This window comes from Salmo trutta, chromosome 31, assembly GCF_901001165.1.
Source record: "Salmo trutta chromosome 31, fSalTru1.1, whole genome shotgun sequence".
Lineage (NCBI taxonomy): Eukaryota > Metazoa > Chordata > Actinopteri > Salmoniformes > Salmonidae > Salmo > Salmo trutta.
The window spans coordinates 31,694,812-31,714,294 of NC_042987.1; the positions used below are offsets into that span (position 1 = coordinate 31,694,812).

Consider the following 19,483-nt stretch of genomic DNA (forward strand, 5'->3'; position numbering starts at 1 on the left):
CACTATAAAAGGAGATTCAATTGGAGAGAAAGTGATTGTCTCCATGGTTGTTGTGGCAACAGTGGAAAGTCAATAGTGAAGATCCAATACGTTTAGATTGGTCTTATACAGTCTAGATCACTTTCATCCCTATTTCACAATCGCATCAAATATGAGAAATCTATTGCGCGTATTGTTTTCGTTAAGAATATCCTCTAACCTGTGTGCATATTTGGTTACCAATATTCTAACGAAGGCGGTGTTTTGTCCGTAAGGTGGCGTTTTAATGCAGGTCCTGGTCAAACCTACCAATGAGACGAGTCGGCTCTATTCTGCTGGGACTGATCGCAATGAACGGGTGTCGGAGCTATACAAGGCAAACGAGCAACCACAGCAAGACTCGGCTTTCAAGGGGATGCGGCATCGATACGCGGGAGCTGTCTATCAGCACCAAATCCCCGACGAAGAACAAGGCAGCGCGCAGAGCCGAGACCCAAACCCAGTCTCTCCAGTTTTCAGTCTGCCGCCCCCTCCTCCGTCTTTCAGAGAGCGTTCAACTACCACCTCACACTACCAGAACCACGAACTGCCTTGTCTGAGCCAACCCTCTCGGAGAGGTATCCATGCCTGTCAGCCGCAGCACGGCGAACCCCCACCTCTGACAAACTACGACATCGCCCAGCGACCGTCACCAGGGGTCTGTGAACCCGACGGGCAGCCAGCGCACCTGAAGCAGAACCTTTGGGCCGCAGTCGGCTCGCAGCCGCAGTCGGAACAGCCTGTTAGTCAGAGCTGCCACTGCAGTTTTTCCGAGAAGGCGAACCTTTCTCACCAGCGCCAGCCCCTCATTCACCCGCCGCAGCCCCTCACTCACCCGCCGCAGCCCTCCCTATCTTTGCCGCCGCCGCCAACGTCGTCCTCTTTGCTGTTTTTGCAGGAATCTAATCGCGGGGAACATTTCCAAAGCAGTGCCAATTACCAACAGGCGAGCATCGTGGAACACTGCAGGGGAGGAGGAGGAGGAGGAGGGTACCGAGACCAGAAGCAGTTGTTGCAGCAACACAGTCAAAGACTCCGACACAGGGACCCCTCCCCTGAAGCAATCCGAGCAAACTCGCAGAAAGGGCGCACTGTAAATGTATGTGAGTCAATCGAGGCTAATCGGCGAGCATTCGAGTCCCAGACTCAGGACCTGCAGCAGCTACAGCAACAGCCACTATTGCGAGCTCAACAACAGCTACTGGTGGGGAGCAGCTTGCCTGTCTACTACTGCGCCAACGGCTCAGGAGAGCTATGTAGGAACAACCAGGCATCACTGCTGCAACAGCATCAGCAGCAGCAAGACGCACTGGGGCTATGTCCCCAGCGTCCGCAGCACTGTGACCAAGACTGCAATAAGCCGGGGCGAACGAACCAAGCCAATCAGTCGCAACAACATTGCCGCGACTCCCGTGTAAAGCCACCAACACAGCCGTACGGGGGGAACTCGTCTGCGACTGGCAGTAGCAGTAAGAGCAGCCCTAACTACGGCTCCAGCTATCACCTGTGGCCCGAGAGCCCGCATAAAGGAGAAGAGCGGATACTCATCGATCATTATCAGGTAAATTTCTAATTTGCTCATGCACCGTTGAGATTTAATAATTAGGGTCTGAGAAAGCTGTAACCTGTAAATTGACTTTAACCTATAACGTTTCTAGTCCATGGCCACGCCTGCCACATAGTTTTTTTTATATAACAGCGCTGTATGTGGGTTATTTGTATGGATGGAGACAGTAGTTATATGTTTCACAGATAATGTTAGTAAGGATCTATGTAACTGTGCTACTGCTTCTTCACAAATCACTCATATAACCTATGACACCCCCCGCACGAACACACACACACACACACACACACACACACACACACACACACACACACACACACACACACACACACACACACACACACACACACACCTGTTCCATGTTGCAGGAACAGCGAGTCTTTTTTTTGCGTGTTGAAAAAATGTAATCTGTTCTCTCCCAGCCGGAGCTAACTGTCTGTTGCATCTTCACAGTTGGCTTCTCTCTCCTGTTACACGTTTTGGCATAGTGCCACAGTTATGACAACACGTATTGTGCTTAAGCACCTTGCCATAGTCCTGTTTTTCATTGGATGCTTTGTACTGCAATGTACAAACTAATGAAAGGTTTGGATACACATACTGTGAAAACACTAAGCGATGACATAACATACATGTAGCCTAACAGTACATTCAGGGTGGAAAATAAATGCCAAAATATCTTTGCATCAGAGATTGTGCTATTGTAAGTAATATAATTATTTTATTTAAATCTGGCTTTAAATCATTAAAAACATGTCCCTCTTGTGAATTTCTATTGCTTTTACATTTTCAAATTGTGCATGCATTCTCACTCATCATAAAATGACCAGAACCAAAATCATTACAACTATTTTGGAATTACTTGCATTATACAATCGTATTAAAAGCTTTTCTAGTCTATCAGACATGTTAACAACTACTGCAAGTATTCTGATAGACTCACATACTTATCTATTCATGTTTCCCTCGAGCTTCCTGCTTCAATCTTATTGACTTGCCCTTAATGAGGTTGGCTCCCCCGTTTTGAAATCCCTTAAACAAAACAATTGTGACAGCGTGAGACAGATAAAGTGTATACAATTACAGTAGCCTGCAACACACCCTGAAACTCAATATCTCCTCCATATTGATGGCAGTCTGATATTGTGTCCAGCCTCAATAACATTGGAGTTTTGAAAGGTACCTTGCTGGTCCCATTGTGAGCTTTGTGTAAGTACTCTTTAATTCTTTCTACTTACTGGTATAGAGGTGTCCCCTTGGACAGGACAGTGGCTCCGGCTGCTGACTGGCTCTTGTTGCCAGCCTGTATACCTCTAAAGGGAAGATGGGGTCACGTGTGTCATCAGCAGGATGGATGGAGAGATGAAGGAGAAAGGTATTACACTATTACAGTAAAGTCTTTGTACTTCTCCTGACAAACTGGTTATAATCACCCTATATGTGCTATAGGAGGTCAATACTGTATATATCACCGTGCCACTGCCACCAACTTGATACCGTGTGACATATTGCTTGTATTTATATCGAGGCTGTGCTTGCGTGTTTGCACCCTTGTTGGCTTTTGCTTTTTTGCTCAGTTTTTTTGTGTTCTTTTCTCAAAAAACAGAAGCTTATCAAGACTAGTTGTTTTCCAAGAGTAGTCTAATCAAGTCTATCACTATTAGTGCAGTATTTATGTTGGGTATGTGATTAGACTTAGTTAGTACTATTGTGTGATTCAAGAGCCTGTCATGTCGACAGATCCCCTATTTTGTTATGATTAGCGGTGCTGTTAAGGCTCCAACCTTTGCTAGAAGAAACGGATTTGTTGATTTAACTTCCTCTATCGGTCATCACCAGGCCTCTTGTATCGGTCATCACCAGGCCTCTTGTATCGGTCCTCACCAGGCCTCTTGTATCGGTCATCATCAGGCCTCTTGTATCGGTCATCACCAGGCCTCTTGTATCGGTAATCACCAGGCCTCTTGTATCGGTCATCACCAGGCCTCTTGTATCGGTCATCACCAGGCCTCTTGTATCGGTCATCACCAGGCCTCTTGTATCGGTAATCGCCAGGCCTCTTGTAGCGGTCATCACCAGGCCTCTTGTATCGGTAATCATCAGGCCTCATGTATCGGTCATCACCAGGCCTCTTGTAGCGGTCGGAGGGCCTGTTGTCCGGACCTCTGTCAGTCTCTATGGGGGTGCCACAGGGTTCAATTCTTGGGCAGACTCTCTTCTCTGTATACATCAATGATGTTGCTCTTGCTGCTGGTGATTCTCTGATCCACCTCTACGCAGGCGACACCATTCTGTATACTTCTGGCCCCTCTTTGGACACTGTGTTAACTAAACTCCAGACGAGCTTCAATGCCATACAACTCTCCTTCCGTGGCCTCCAACTGCTCTTAAACGCAAGAAAACGGAATGCATGCTATTCAATCGATCACTGCCCGCACCTGCTTGCCCGTCCAGCATCACTACTCTGGATGGCTCTGACTTAGAATACGTGGACAAATACAAATACCTGGGTGTCTGGTTAGACTGTAAACTCTCCTTCCAGACTCACATTATTAAGCATCTCCAATCCAAAATTACATCTAGAATCGGCTTCCTATATCGCAACAAAGCATCCTTCACTCATGCTGCCAAACATACCCTCGTAAAACTGACCATCCTACCGATCCTCGACTTCGGTGCTGTCATCTATAAAATAGCCTCCAACACTCTACTCAACAAACTGGATGCAGTCTATCACAGTGCCATCCGTTTTGTCACCAAAGCCCAATACACTACCCACCATTGCGACCTGTACGCTCTCGTTGGTTGGCCCTCGCTTCATACTCGTCGCCAAACCCACTGGCTATAGGTTATCTACAAGTCTCTACTAGGTAAAGCCCCGCCTTATCTCAGCTCACTGGTCACCATAGCAGCACCCACTCGTAGCACGCGCTCCAGCAGGTATATCTCACTGGTCACCCCCAAAGCCAATTCCTCCTTTGGTCGTCTTTCCTTCCAGTTCTCTGCTGCCAATGACTGGAACGAACTGCAAAAATCTCTGAAGCTGGAGACTCGTATCTCCCTCACTAGCTTTAAGCACCAGCTGTCAGAGCAGCTCACAGATCACTGCACCTGTACATAGCCCATCTGTAAACAGCCCACCTATCTACCTACCTCATCGCCATACTGTATTTATTTATCTTGCTCCTTTGCACCCCAGTATCTCTACTTGCACATTCATCTTCTGCACATCTACCATTCCAGTGTCTAATTGCTATATTGTAATTACTTCGCCACCGTGGCCTATTTATTGCCTTATCTTACCTCATTTGCACTCACTGTATATAGACTTTTTGTTTTCTTTTGTTCTACTCTATTATTGACTGTATGTTTTGTTTATTCCATGTGTAACACTGTGGTGTCGAATTGCTATGCTTTATCTTGGCCAGGTCGCATTTGTAAATGAGAACTTGTTCTCAACTATCCTACCTGGTTAAATAAAGGTGAAATAAAAAAAATAAAAAATAAAAATCACCAGGCCTCTTGTATCAGTCATCACCAGGCCTCTTGTATCAGTCATCACCAGGCCCTTTGTTTTAGCTCCATTAGGCGTGCAGTGTCGTGCATGTTTCCATTGGTTACCTTCCCGTCCTCAAGCTCAGCGCAGCCAACACCTTGTAAGTAAACACACACCAATGAACAAGCATCACCCTCCTTCATTAACAGGGGTGGAACCCGGGCCACATCCTGTATGCTGGGAGTGAATGGCACGTTCTCTGATAACACATTCACATTGTATTGGGGAGGTGGATGGGAAACACCATTTTCCTGTGCGTCCGGCATGAAGGAGGGAGTGAGTACTAACCTAAAGGCCTTCGCTAATTTATTGTGTTTTTTCCAATTTTTTTGTTCTGCATTTAAGTGCTGCTACTCTACGCTCGCTCACCGAAATAGATTTGTGTTTCCATATTTGTTGCTATGGTGAGGAAAACCTGGCATTGTATATCTAGGCCTCTCTATGGCATTGCCTGGGTACAGAGAATGAAGGGAAAAATGCCCTCCAAGGTTTGACATATATTGTAGAACTCACATTGGTTATACACACATTGCACACGCGTACACACACACACACACACACACCCACACACACACCCACACCCACACACACACACACACACACACACACACACACACACACACACACACACACACACACACACACACACACACACACACACACACTGGGCGACTGCTAGGGTCCTAATAGGAGATGGCTTCTTACCCTCTCAACAGTTCACATGGCTCTGTTGCGTTTCATCTGAGTGATTTTGCACAAGAAGAGGTGTATTGAATTACGTGCAGAGTCCAGTTCAGATACAAAGAGTGGGGGGTTTCCTCAATAGCCCAGAGCAGTACAGCCGTACTGCCATCACTCTATATGTAAGATATTTTTGCTCTGGTTACCCAAGTGCAATTTGTCTCGTGTATGTTTGACCTCTGCTGCTTGTCTCATGCATATTTGACCTCTGATTCTTGTTTCCTGTTTTTAATACATGTTGTAACCTGACATTATTCTTTAGTTTGTGTCCACACAATCCACATAGCACATTGCGTAACAAATGACCCAGGTTCATTTATGGTAATTTCTGTGCAATCGTAGCCAAGTTAAGTCAACCACATAATGTATCACAGCCATGCATATGCTTGGTGGCTAATTATGTAATTGATCTTGCCTTCGTCCTGTGTTAGGGCCATGATCAGTGGTCAGGAACCCGGAGAGTATGAATAATGGCACTGCAATTTGATATTGATCATTCATCATGAGATAGAGACTGGAAAAACTTAACAGTGGGATGTGTTTCATTACACCTGCCATAGTGAAACCGTACCAGTTGGCAGGTGTTTCTGAAAAATTATTATAACACTAGTTAATTTTACAGCAAATTGCAATTCACTGTAATACACTGTAAGATTGAATGAGATAGCCCTTACAGCAGAGATAGGATACTGTATGTCTCATTTCATACTACCGTGCCTCTTACACTAAATCAACTCACGGTTCCTTGACTGCACTAAAATATGCGTGTCTGAAAGCATCTCTCACCGTTGTGAATTACATTTAGCCCAGTTAGTGCATGTGTACTGTAGCGTGTTGCCATTGTGCGGCTACCCAGGCACCGTATTCCACCACTTTGGTTTGAAGTCTTAACCCCGGCTAAGGTCCTGGTGCCCTAAGGTTTGGATTTGACTGGAGACCACTTCATTTTCTTCCTATCAAACATAACGCTGCTGTTGTAAACCTCACCAAAAACCCTTGGGCAGATGAATACATATTCTGTGTAAAACAAAAGGTGCAGTCGAGTTTTCATGCTCAAACTGCCTTGAACCACAAAGGATACGAATATGAGTTTGTAACATTTCCACAGAGACCTGTGGTAGTGGGAGGTTATTTAAACCCCTTTCACACTGAAATATGTATATTAGCTGTTTCTGCCATGGACTTACTATACAGACTGGACATGGTGTGGCATTTATTCGAATTTATAGAAAGCAAGGAGAAGTATTCAGAATGCAAAGAATAGTTACATATTTGTGTACCCATCATAGAACAAATGCACAATACATGCCATTGTAACGAGTATCACAATGGTGAATCATTGTTTGCATAGTGTTAAAACCGTTGTTCTTACTTGCACATAATTCGAATGGGACTCTGTCGATCCACAGTCTCAGTTGATTGAAGCATTGCAGTACAGTATGATTTCATTAGTGCTGGTATCTGTTTAGGAGATTGAATTGGATAGAGCATGGCGCTTGCAACACCAGGATAGTGGGTTCGATTCCCGGGACCACCCGTATGTAAATAAAATGTATGCACGCATGACTGTAAGTCGCTTTTGATAAAAGCGTCTGCTAAATGGAACATGTTATGTTACGTATATAATTGTGTTTGTATGCGCCTGTGTGTGCATGCGAGATAGAGAAATACAGAGAGAGAGTGTAGGCTACTTATGTGTGTGGGAGGGTGTTAGAAGAGGTGCAAGTGCCCCCTCAGATTTGTCCTGTTTTTTTATTTTTCAGATGTTGAATTAATTACTAAACTTATTTTTTAGGCCCAGTTTTTATCATAATTATTAAAGAAAAATATCTGTCAGTGGTATTTTTTGGAAGGGGCACACTGACTGGACCAGTAAGTGGTTCCTTCCAAAGTGCACCACAGAGCAAAAATATGCTAGATAGGACACTAGATACTCTAGTGCGCGCTGACTGTATCGTCACAGATAGTACAATGGGACAGATATTTTGGCCGACATTCTGAACATTCTCATCAATGGAACATTTGTCCTTAATCCAGTTTTCTGTTCCCAAAACTAGAATCTGTTATGAGTGGACAAAGTTTTGTAGGCTTTACCCTTTGCTAAAAAAATAAATAAATGCATTGCTTAGAAGGATTGCAAAGGCAAAATGAGTTATTGCACATGCTTACTTCACAGAGTAGGCGTTCTCAAACAGAAATATGTATGCTAGAACGTGCCATTAGGATCTCACTAGCTCGTGCTTGGCTCTGCCTACCTCCTTGCTTGTTCTGCCCACTATTTGCTCCCATTGGAAACGACAGGCTGTGGTCAATCTTTGTTATAAAAATCTTTGGTATCGTCAGTGGAGGAGGAGAGAAAGTGTTGAGTTACACACAGCGTTTGGTTTGATTTTAGCTGCCAGTGTCACGGCCGTTGTATGAAGGAGACCAAGGCGCAGCGTGCGTATCGTTCCACATCTTTATTATTTTGTGAAACTTAGCCAAACAAACAATAAACTTTAAACAAAACACAAACCGTGACGACAGAGGTGCAACGTGCACTAACTCAAAATAATGTCACGTCCTGGCCAGTATATAAGGTTAATTGTTTTGTAGTTTGGTCAGGGCGTGACGGAGGTTATTCGTTTTATGTGGTTCGGGGTGGTGTGTTTTGGTGAAGGGTCATTTGGTTGAAGTATTCCGGGGTTTTTGGGCACTGTTTGGTTTTCAGTTATTCTATGTCTGGTCTAGTATGTCTGTTTCTATGTCTGGTTAATTGGGGTTGGGACTCTCAGTTGAAGGCAGGTGTTGTCTATCTGCCTTTGATTGAGAGTCCCATATAGGAGGGTGTGTTTGTGTTTGTGATTTGTGGGTGATTTTAGGTTTCAATCAAGTTAGAGTCCTGAATGCTGATTGGCTGACAGCCGTGGTATATCAGACCGTATACCACAGGTATGACAAAACATTTATTTCTTAAGTTGCTAACCAGTTTATAATAGCAATAAGGCACCTTGGGGGTTTGTGATATATGGCCAATATACCACGGCTAAGGGCTGTATCCAGGAATTCCGCATTGCGTCGCACTTAAGAATAGCCCTTAGCCATGGTATATTGACCATATACCACACCCCCTCGGGCCTTATTGCTTAACTATACCAGTGTATCAGTTGTACTAAACTCCTAAGGCATAACATTTTCGACCTAGAATTAGGCATACAGATTATAGCTCTAGGTTGCAGGAAAAAGCTGTTTCCAACCTCTCGTACTTCATACATGGGTGCACGATGCCCCTGGGTGTTAGCATACCATTGTCATCTCCATGCCACGATCTTCCCTTAAAAGCGTTAAGGGCATATGGACTCTATTGCTCCCTACCGTCTGTTGAAATGCCCGTTTCCTCCACAACGATACTGGGATGCATTTCATTTGTCTTTGGGAAGATTCTCCCTCTGAGTTCTAACAACAACCTCCATATGCATCTCTGGCCATGTTGTCACAAAGAGGAGGGATTTCCAACACGATTCCTTGTGGTGATGTTAAAAGCTACAGTGGCTTGCGAAAGTATTCACCCCCTTGGCATTTTTCCTATTTTGTTGCCTTACAACCTGGAATTAAAATAGATTTTTGGGGGGTTTGTATCATTTGATTTACACAACATGCCTAACACTTTGAAGATGGAACATATTTTTTTTTGTGAAACAAACAAGAAATAAGACAAAAAAACTGAACTTGAGCGTGCATAACTATTCACCCCCCCCAAAGTCAATACTTTGTAGAGACACCTTTTGCAGCAATTACAGTTTCAAGTCTCTTGGGGTATGTCTCTATAAGCTTGGCGCATCTAGCCACTGAGATTTTTGCCCATTCTTCAAGAAAAAACTGCTCCAGCTCCTTCAAGTTGGATGGGTTCCGCTGAAGTACAGCAATCTTTAAGCCATACCACAGATTCTCAATTGGATTGAGGTCTGGGCTTTGACAAGGCCATTCCAAGACATTTAAATGTTTCCCCTTAAACCACCCGAGTGTTGCTTTAGCAGTATGCTTAGAGTCATTGTCCAGCTGGAAGTTGAACCTCCGTCCCAGTCTCAAATCTCTGGAAGACTGAAACAGGTTTCCCTCAAGAATTTCCCTTTATTTAGCGCCATCCATCATTCCTTCAATTCTGACCAGTTTCCCAGTCCCTGCCAATGAAAAACATCCCCACAGCATGATGCTGCCACCACCATGCTTCACTGTAGGGATGGTATTCTTGGGGTGATGTGAGGGGTTGGGTTTGCGCCAGACATAGCGTTTTCCTTGATGGCCAAAAAGCTACATTTTAGTCTCATCTGACCAGAGTACCTTCTTCCATATGTTTGGGGAGTCTCTCCCACATGCCTTTTGGCGAACACCAAACGTGTTTGCTTATTTTTTTCTTTAAGCAATGGCTTTTTTTCTGGCCACTCTTCCATAAAGCCCAGCTCTGTGGAGTGTACGGCTTAAAGTCGTCCTATGGACAGATACTCCAATCTCCACTGTGGATTTTTTTTTTTTAAACAAGTTATTTTTTTCATTTCACTTCACCAATTTGGACTATTTTGTGTATGTCCATTACATGAAATCCAAATAAAAATCCATTTAAATTACAGGTTGTAATGCAACAAAATAGGAAAAACGCCAAGGGGGATGAATACTTTTGCAAGGCACTGTATGTGGTTTGGTATACAGTACAAGTCAAAAGTTTGGACACACCTACTCATTCAAGGGTTTTTCTTTATTTGTACTATTTTCTACATTGTAGAGTAGTGAATACATCAAAACTATGAAATAACACATAGGGAATCATGTAGTAACCAAAAACGTTTTAAACAAATCAAAATATATTTTAAATGTGAGATTCTTCAAAGTAGCCACCGTTTGCCTTGATGACAGCTTTGCACACTCTTGGCATTCTCTCAACCAGCTTCGTGAGGTAATCACCTGGAATACATTTCAATTAACAGGTGTGGCTTAATTTGTGGATTTTTTTGTGGAATTTCTTTCCTTCTTAATGCGTTTGAGACAATCACTTGTGTTGGAAGGGGTGGTATACAGAAGATAGCCCTATTTGGGAAAAGACCAAGTCCATATTATGGCAAGAACAGCTCAAATAAGCAAAGAGAAACGACAGTCCATCATTACTTTAAGACATGAAGGTCAGTCAGTGCCAAAAATTTCAAGAACATTGTAAGTTTCTTCAAATGCAGTCGCAAAAACTATCAAGCGCTATGATGAAACTGGCTCTCAGGAGGACCGACCCCAAGGGAAAGGACAAACCAGAGTTACCTCTGCTGCAGAGGATAAGTTCATTAGAATAACTGCACCTCAGATTGCAGCCCAAATAAATGCTTCACAGAGTTCAAGTAACAGACACATCTCAACATCAACTGTTCAGAGGAAACTGCGTGAATCAGGCCTTCATGGTCGAATTTCTGCAAAGAAACCACTACTAAAGGACACCAATAACATTAAGAGACTTGCTTGGGCCAAGAAACATGAGCAATGGACATTAGACCGGTGGAAATCTGTCCTTTGGTCTGATGAGTCCAAATTTGAGATTTTTGGTTCCAATCGCCGTGTCTTTGTGAGACGCAGAGAAGGTGAACGGATGATCTCTGCATGCGTGGTTCCCACCATGAAGCATGGAGGAGGAGGTGTGATGGTGTGGGGGGTGCTTTGCGGTTGACACTGTCATGAGTTATTTAGAATTCAAGGCACGCTTAACCAGCATGGCTACCACAGCATTCTGCTGCGATACGCCATCCCATCTGATTTGGGCATAGTGGGACTATCATTTGTTTTTCAACAGGACAATGACCCAAAACACACCTCCAGGCTGTGTAAGGGCTATTTGACCAAGAAGGAGAATGATGGCGTGCTGCATCAGATGACCTGGCCTCCACAATCACCTGACCTCAACCCAATTGAGATGGTTTGGGATGAGTTGGACCGTGAAGGAAGGCAAAGCAGCCAACAAGTGCTCAGCATTTGTGGGAACTTCAAGACTGTTGGAAAAGCATTCTTCATGAAGCTGGTTGAGAGAATGCTAAGAGTGTGCAAAGCTGTCATCAATGGAAAAGGGTGGATACTTTGAAGATTCTAAAATATAAGATATATTTTGATTTGTTTAACACTTTTTTGGGGCTTACTACATGATTCCATATGTGTTATTTCATAGTTGTGATGTCTTCACTATTATTCTACAATGTAGAAATTGTCAAAATAAAGAAAAACCCTTGAATGAGTAGGTGTGTCCAAACCTTTGACCGGTACTGCGTGTTGTTATTATGAACACACACACACACACACACACACACACACACACACACACACACACACACACACACACACACACACACACACACACACACACACACAAGTGGTCACTACGTGGTTTGATTATCACGGTGAGCAGTCAGTGTAGCTATAGACATTTCCATCTCTAAGGCCTTGTCAGAGCCACATTACGTCACATGTCGTAAGGGCTTTCTCTTTGAATAGACCTGAAGGACAGATATCTTGTTTTGTCCTGTGTGTTTCTGTCATTTTCCATCTGGATTCTGAGGTATAGCGGCCATTGCCTGGGTAGGGTCTCGATGTACTATGAAGGTGGTTACAGTTGCACCAGGAACAAGGTTTGCAGCTGTCTTTTCCCCAAGAGAATTTAACATAAAGGTGAAAAGGGTAGAACTAATGTTACAAGGAGGAATAAAGCTTTAGGGTAAAGCCTACCACAAAAACAGGTGTGAAGCACTTAGTACAACCTGGGTCTAATCTCCATGTTAATCCATTGCTCTTTGCATTGCTGTCGCTCTCTCTTTTTCTCTCTCTCTCTCGCTCTCTCTCTTTCCCTCTCCAAACTAAAACTCTGTTTTCTTGTCCTTTTCATATCATAAATCTAAGGCTGGACGTATCCACAGAGTTCTCCAGTCAATCTTTTCTGAGTTTGTTATGGTATTGATCCATCCTATGCTATAGGTTGTTATGGTATTGATCCATCCTATGCTATAGGTTGTTATGGTATTGATCCATCCTATGCTATAGGTTGTTATGGTACTGATCCATCCTATGCTATAGGTTGTTATGGTACTGATCCATCCTATGCTATAGGTTGTTATGGTACTGATCCATCCTATGCTATAGGTTGTTATGGTACTGATCCATCCTATGCTATAGGTTGTTATGGTATTGATCCATCCTATGCTATAGGTTGTTATGGTATTGATCCATCCTATGCTATAGGTTGTTATGGTACTGATCCATCCATCCTATGCTATAGGTTGTTATAGTATTAATCCATCCTATGCTATAGGTTGTTATGGTATTGATCCATCCTATGCTATAGGTTGTTATGGTATTGATCCATCCTATGCTATAGGTTGTTATGGTACTGATCCATCCATCCTATGCTATAGGTTGTTATAGTATTAATCCATCCTATGCTATAGGTTGTTATGGTATTGATCCATCCAATGCTATAGGTTGTGCTGGGCACTCCATGCTATTGATGTTTCGGCCTCTGTCGGACTTTAGTGGAGGCTCAAAATGACCACTGAAGTTGCGTTCTGAGGCAGTAAGTTCAGCGCTGTGAGACAAAGTCGTGTGATTTCACCCAGTGCTTGACTTGTACTGAAATAGGTTCCGCTACTGTTTTATATACTGTTGAGCTAATATTCTATAAGAGGAATAGGAGCTTAAGCAGTAGAACATTTGAGGTGCCGGTACTCAGCTCTGGTGAGCTCCTGCCCAAGTCAAGCACTGACTGCACCAATGAAAGGGTATTTATTGCCTGTTTTAATAACCTCAGAGTAGAATTTATGACTGTTTGTCCCTATGATGTCAAATAGTCATGAATAGTCAAAGGCTGCATAATAGGATGATGTAGTCTAATGAGTCGGCAAATGTTGTACATTTGAAAACAGAGGGGCCTTTACTGGTTTAAAGTGTGTGTGTGTGTTTGTGTGTGTGTGTGTGTGTGTGTGTGGAGGGGGGCCGGCTCATACTGCGAAAACAGAGGAACACGCTGGGAGAGACTGTTAGTGTTCATGTGTGTGTCTATGTGTGTGTATTAGTAGGGTATTCCACCTAATCTGGAATATATACAACAATCTAGCATCAATCAAGCAATCAAGCGGTAATTGGATTCTATGGAGGGGAATGGGCCAATGGCAAAGATTAGCAAAGAGGAACGTGCTGGAGAGGATAAGCAGAACATTAGAATGCTGGCCTCGTTGCAATTGCATATTCAACAGCAAGACTAAATTATACTAGGATTGGAGTCACACATCAATGTTTAGTTTGGTGAGAAAAGTCAGGATTTTTTTTTTTTTGTCACATTCTGTCACATTAAAATTCCACATTTTGTGAGGACCATTGCAAATCTGCCAGCCAGTCTAGAGCTGTGAAGCATTATGTACTAAGACCCGGGTAGGACCCACAACTAATACCCGGATAGCACCCACAACTAATACCCGGGTAGCACGCACAACTAATACCCGGGTAGGACACACAACTAATACCCGGGTAGCACACACAACTAATACCCAGGTAGCACGCACAACTAATACCCGGGTAGCACGCACAACTAACACCCGGGTAGCACACACAACTAATACCCGGGTAGCACACACAACTAATACCCAGGTAGCACACACAACTAATACCCGGGTAGCACCCACAACTAATACCCGGGTAGAACCCACAACTAATACCCGGGTAGCACACACAACTAATACCCGGGTAGCACGCACAACTAATACCCGGGTAGCACACACAACTAATACCCGGGTAGTGCACACAACTAATACCCGGGTAGCACGCACAACTAATACCCGGGTAGAACACACAACTAATACCCGGGTAGCGCACACAACTAATACCCGGGTAGCACGCACAACTAATACCCGGGTAGCACCCACAACTAATACCCGGGTAGCGCGCACAACTAATACCCGGGTAGCACACACAACTAATACCCGGGTAGCGCACACAACTAATACCCGGGTAGCGCACACAACTAATACCCAGGTAGAATGCATGACTAATACCCGGGTAGCTTGCATGACTAAAACCCGTGTCCACGTAGCTTGCATGACTAAATCCAGGTAGCACGCATGACTAATACCCGGGTAGTTCACACGACTAATACCGTGTTGGCACGCACAACTAATACCGTGTTAGCACGCACAACTAATACCGTGTTAGCACGCACAACTAATACCGTGTTAGCACGCACAACTAACACCGTGTTAGCACGCACAACTAATACTGTGTTAGCACGCACAACTAATACCGTGTTAGCACGCACAACTAATACTGTGTTAGCACGCACAACTAATACTGTGTTAGCACGCACAACTAACACCGTGTTAGCACGCACAACTAACACCGTGTTAGCACGCACAACTAATACCGTGTTAGCACACACAACTAATACCGTGTTAGCACGCACAACTAACACCGTGTTAGCACGCACAACTAATACCGTGTTAGCACGCACAACTAATACCGTGTTAGCACGCACAACTAATACCGTGTTAGCACGCACAACTAATACCGTGTTAGCACGCACAACTAATACCGTGTTAGCACGCACAACTAATACCGTGTTAGCACGCACAACTAACACCGTGTTAGCACGCACAACTAATACTGTGTTAGCACGCACAACTAATACCGTGTTAGCACGCACAACTAATACTGTGTTAGCACGCACAACTAATACTGTGTTAGCACGCACAACTAACACCGTGTTAGCACGCACAACTAACACCGTGTTAGCACGCACAACTAACACCGTGTTAGCACGCACAACTAACACCGTGTTAGCACACACAACTAATACCGTGTTAGCACACGCAACTAACCCCGTGTTAACACGCACAACTAATACCGTGTTAGCACGCACAACTAATACCGTGTTAGCACGCACAACTAATACCGTGTTAGCACGCACAACTAATACCGTGTTAGCACGCACAACTAATACCGTGTTAGCACGCACAACTAATACCGTGTTAGCACGCACAACTAATACCGTGTTAGCACGCACAACTAATACCGTGTTAGCACGCACAACTAATACCAGGGTAATATGCACGACTACTACCCAGGTATTACTACGCACAACTAATACACGGGTAGTACACATGACTTCTAATACCCGGGCAGTACGCACAATACTACCTGGGTATTAGTATGCACAAATACTACCCTGTTATTAGTACACACAACTACTACCCGGGAAGTGCATACGACTTCTAAAACCAGGGTAGTACACACGACTCTAATACGCTGGTAGTACACATGACTATTTCCCAGGTAGTATACACAACTGCTAATACCCGGGTATTAGTACCCACGACTAATACCCGGGTATTAGTACCCACGACTAATACCCGGGTATTAGTACGCACGACTAATACCCAGGTAGTACACACAACTACTAATACCCGGGTATTATGCACCAGGATTATCTATGTTTACATTTATCGTTGACTTGACTCCCTGAATGTGTTCAGCACATATGTCGTGATCAACTTATCAACACATTCAGGGAGTCAAGTCAATGGTAACTTCCAGTAAATTACGTAATTACCTAAAATTTAAATTCATGACTTCATGAGAACACCTCATAGATCTATGGACAATTTAAAAAAACGAGAAATGAATTCCAAATCATTCTCTGAATTGTCTGGAATTGATAAAGTAAGACATGCTACTAATGAGTTCCTACTGTATATTTCTCCCAAGAGAGTCCCACAACCTTTAGTTTGAACACTCTGATTACTCTTAGAAGAAAGGGTTCTATCTGGAACCAAAAAGGTTCTTCAAAGGCTTCTCCTATGGGGACGGCCAAAGAACCCTTTTAGGTTCTAGATACTGTAGCACCTTTTTTTCTAAGAGTGTGTGTCTTCTTTCGAGGGGACAGCTTTGTGTGTCCTAATTAGTGCACTATTGTGATGCTGCTGAACGCCCAGTGCATTATTAGCCCGAACAATGACCCTTCAACACGGGCAATATACCTGTCTTGTCGTCTCTGTTGTTTTTTTCCCTTCTTGTTTTGGACATAATTAATTTTTCTTTTCATCTCAGAGGAGACAAGGGGGATGATAATGCCGCTTCAGGAAGCCTGTAATTGTGCCTGTTATCAAACTGCAGTCATTTTAACCACAGGATTTGCTCAAAGGATGACCCATAGTGATTCCACCTAAGGAAAACTCCTACTGGGTTGTCTCCTCCCCGGGGAAATGCACGCTGACTGTTGTACATGGGATTGTACTTTCTTAGAAAGATTACAAATATACTGAACTAACATATAAACGCGACGTGCAACAATTTCAACTGTTTATCTGAGTTACAGTTCATACAAGGAAATCAGATTTCACTTGACTGGGCTGTCATGCAATGGTGGGCCTGGGAGGGCATAGGACCAACCGCTTGGGAGCCAGGCCCAGCCAATCAGAATTAGTTTTTCCCCACAAAAGGGCTTCATTACGGACAAAAGTACTCCTTGTAAGTATGGGACATTTCTGGGATCTTTTGTTTCAGCTCATGAAACATGGGACCAACACTGAACATGTTGTATTTATATTTTTGTTCAGTATATATTAGTAAACCATGAGGCTATGCTGTTTACTGTGTACGCTGTACATACAGTGTAGTACACAGGAAGGATTCTATAAGCAATTGGTCGCACCGTTTGCATTGAAACGTCGTTGTTATACTGTCTATCAAAGTAGGTTTACACCTTTCCTTAGACCATTTTCAAAGCCACATAGACAGGCATCGTATGAATGGGTGGTGGTGTTTTACATGTTTACTAGTAAGACATACAGAGATCCTGGCTGGCCCTGTTGGTTGGGTTAGACAGCCCAGCCCTGGTGCCTACTAGCCTGTCACAGAAATATGACAACATGACAAACCGTCAGCTATAGGCTATAGCTCTCCGTCTCAACAGGGGCAGGCTGAGGAGGCCCCCAGGGGTCTGTCCTCTCTTTATTTCCTTCCCTCTCTCCACACCCCCTCGTGTCCCTCCATTTTCTCTGTATGAGTTGGCCCCCTCCACACATGTGCCACATGTCCGAATACACATATTATGCAGCCACACACAGCAGGCAGGCACACACACACACACCTCTCTCCCTCCCCACCATTGTCCAGTTGAGCTTTTCAGTTATCCCTGGCTACAGACAGTCTATTGCCAGGCCTGGTCCGATACTTGGCCAAGACACACACACACACACACACACATGCACGCACGCGTATGCACACACACACACAAACCCACATACACACGGGTTGGCTGTACAGTGCACTTTTTCAATTTCAGGGGTTTGTGTGTGCATTAAAAACGGCGGTGCAGTAGCTCCTTCACGTCCAAAAGGAGGAGGGTCTTCTATTAGATTGGAGCCGGTTAAAGGGACGAGTAAAGGAGGAGGGTCTTCTATTAGATTGGAGCCGGTTAAAGGGACGAGTAAAGGAGGAGGGTCTTCTATTAGATTGGAGCCGGTTAAAGGGACGAGTAAAGGAGGAGGGTCTTCTATTAGATTGGAGCCGGTTAAAGGGACGAGTAAAGGAGGAGGGTCTTCTATTAGACTGGAGCCGGTTAAAGGGACGAGTAAAGGAGGAGGGTCTTCTATTAGATTGGAGCCGGTTAAAGGGACGAGTAAAGGAGGAGGGTCTTCTATTAGATTGGAGCCGGTTAAAGGGACGAGTAAAGGAGGAGGGTCTTCTATTAGATTGGAGCCGGTTAAAGGGACGAGTAAAGGAGGAGGGTCTTCTATTAGATTGGAGCCGGTTAAAGGGATGAGTAAAGAAGGGAGGGATGGAGGAAGGGAGAGAGAGAGAGAGAGGGAGCTAGAGGAGGAGATAGGCAGAGAGTTACAGTGCTTCATTTAAACTGTTCTGCACTGAGGCTTTTCAATTTGATTAGGAGGCTCCATTTCATACGGGATGGATGCTGTGTGCCATTCAGAATGAAATTGAAGCGTTCGCCGGGGCAGACAGCCATCCTGTGTCTCCTTCTGAAGGAGGATCAGCGGACAAGGTCAACCGCGGCCTGCTGTGTCCCAATGGCACCCTATTCCTCATTCAGTCCACTATACAGGGCATAGGGTGCCATTGGGATGCAGCATTTTTGTCGTGGGTAAGAAACAGGAAAGAGTACCCTCAGCAAGGCAAAGAGTGTGGTTTTAAGTGGATATTATTAAATGCATCATATGTTTTGTTTATTCTGTTTGGAAGTCAAATACGATTAACTGAAATGCATGGGAATTCACCAAAATGAAACGCATCACAATAGAGAATCAGTAGTTAAAATGTAAAACTGTATATTATGTGTTGTGAGTTGTGAGGAAGGTACAGTGTGAGCTCTTTTGGGATATCCATGTGAGATTTGCCTGCAGAAAAAGGTTATGTATTACTGTACCTCCGTCTTACCTTCTTGTATTTCTCTTGTGCTGTCTCCTAGACGATATGGACACCCCCATCTAGCAGTCAGTCAGTCAGTCAGTCAGTCAGTCAGTCAGTCAGTCAGTCAGTCAGTGGTATATTTTCAATCACCAAGAGAGTCTACAGCATAATGGTCAGAAATGGAGACCGAA

The 19,483-nt window shown here is 44.1% G+C and overlaps 1 protein-coding gene across 4 annotated transcripts in view; it reads left to right on the forward strand.

The window, feature by feature from the left end:
- The first annotated feature begins 329 nt into the window (after positions 1–329).
- LOC115169968 (small conductance calcium-activated potassium channel protein 2) overlaps positions 330–19,483 on the forward strand; it is a 43,116-nt gene continuing 23,962 nt past the window's right edge. For all 4 annotated transcript variants that reach the window (XM_029726128.1, XM_029726129.1, XM_029726130.1 and 1 more), the window contains exon 1: positions 330–1,579. In XM_029726128.1, the coding sequence (XP_029581988.1) occupies positions 395–1,579 (1,185 nt within the window). In that variant the 5' untranslated portion in view covers positions 330–394. The remainder of the gene's footprint in view (positions 1,580–19,483) is intronic.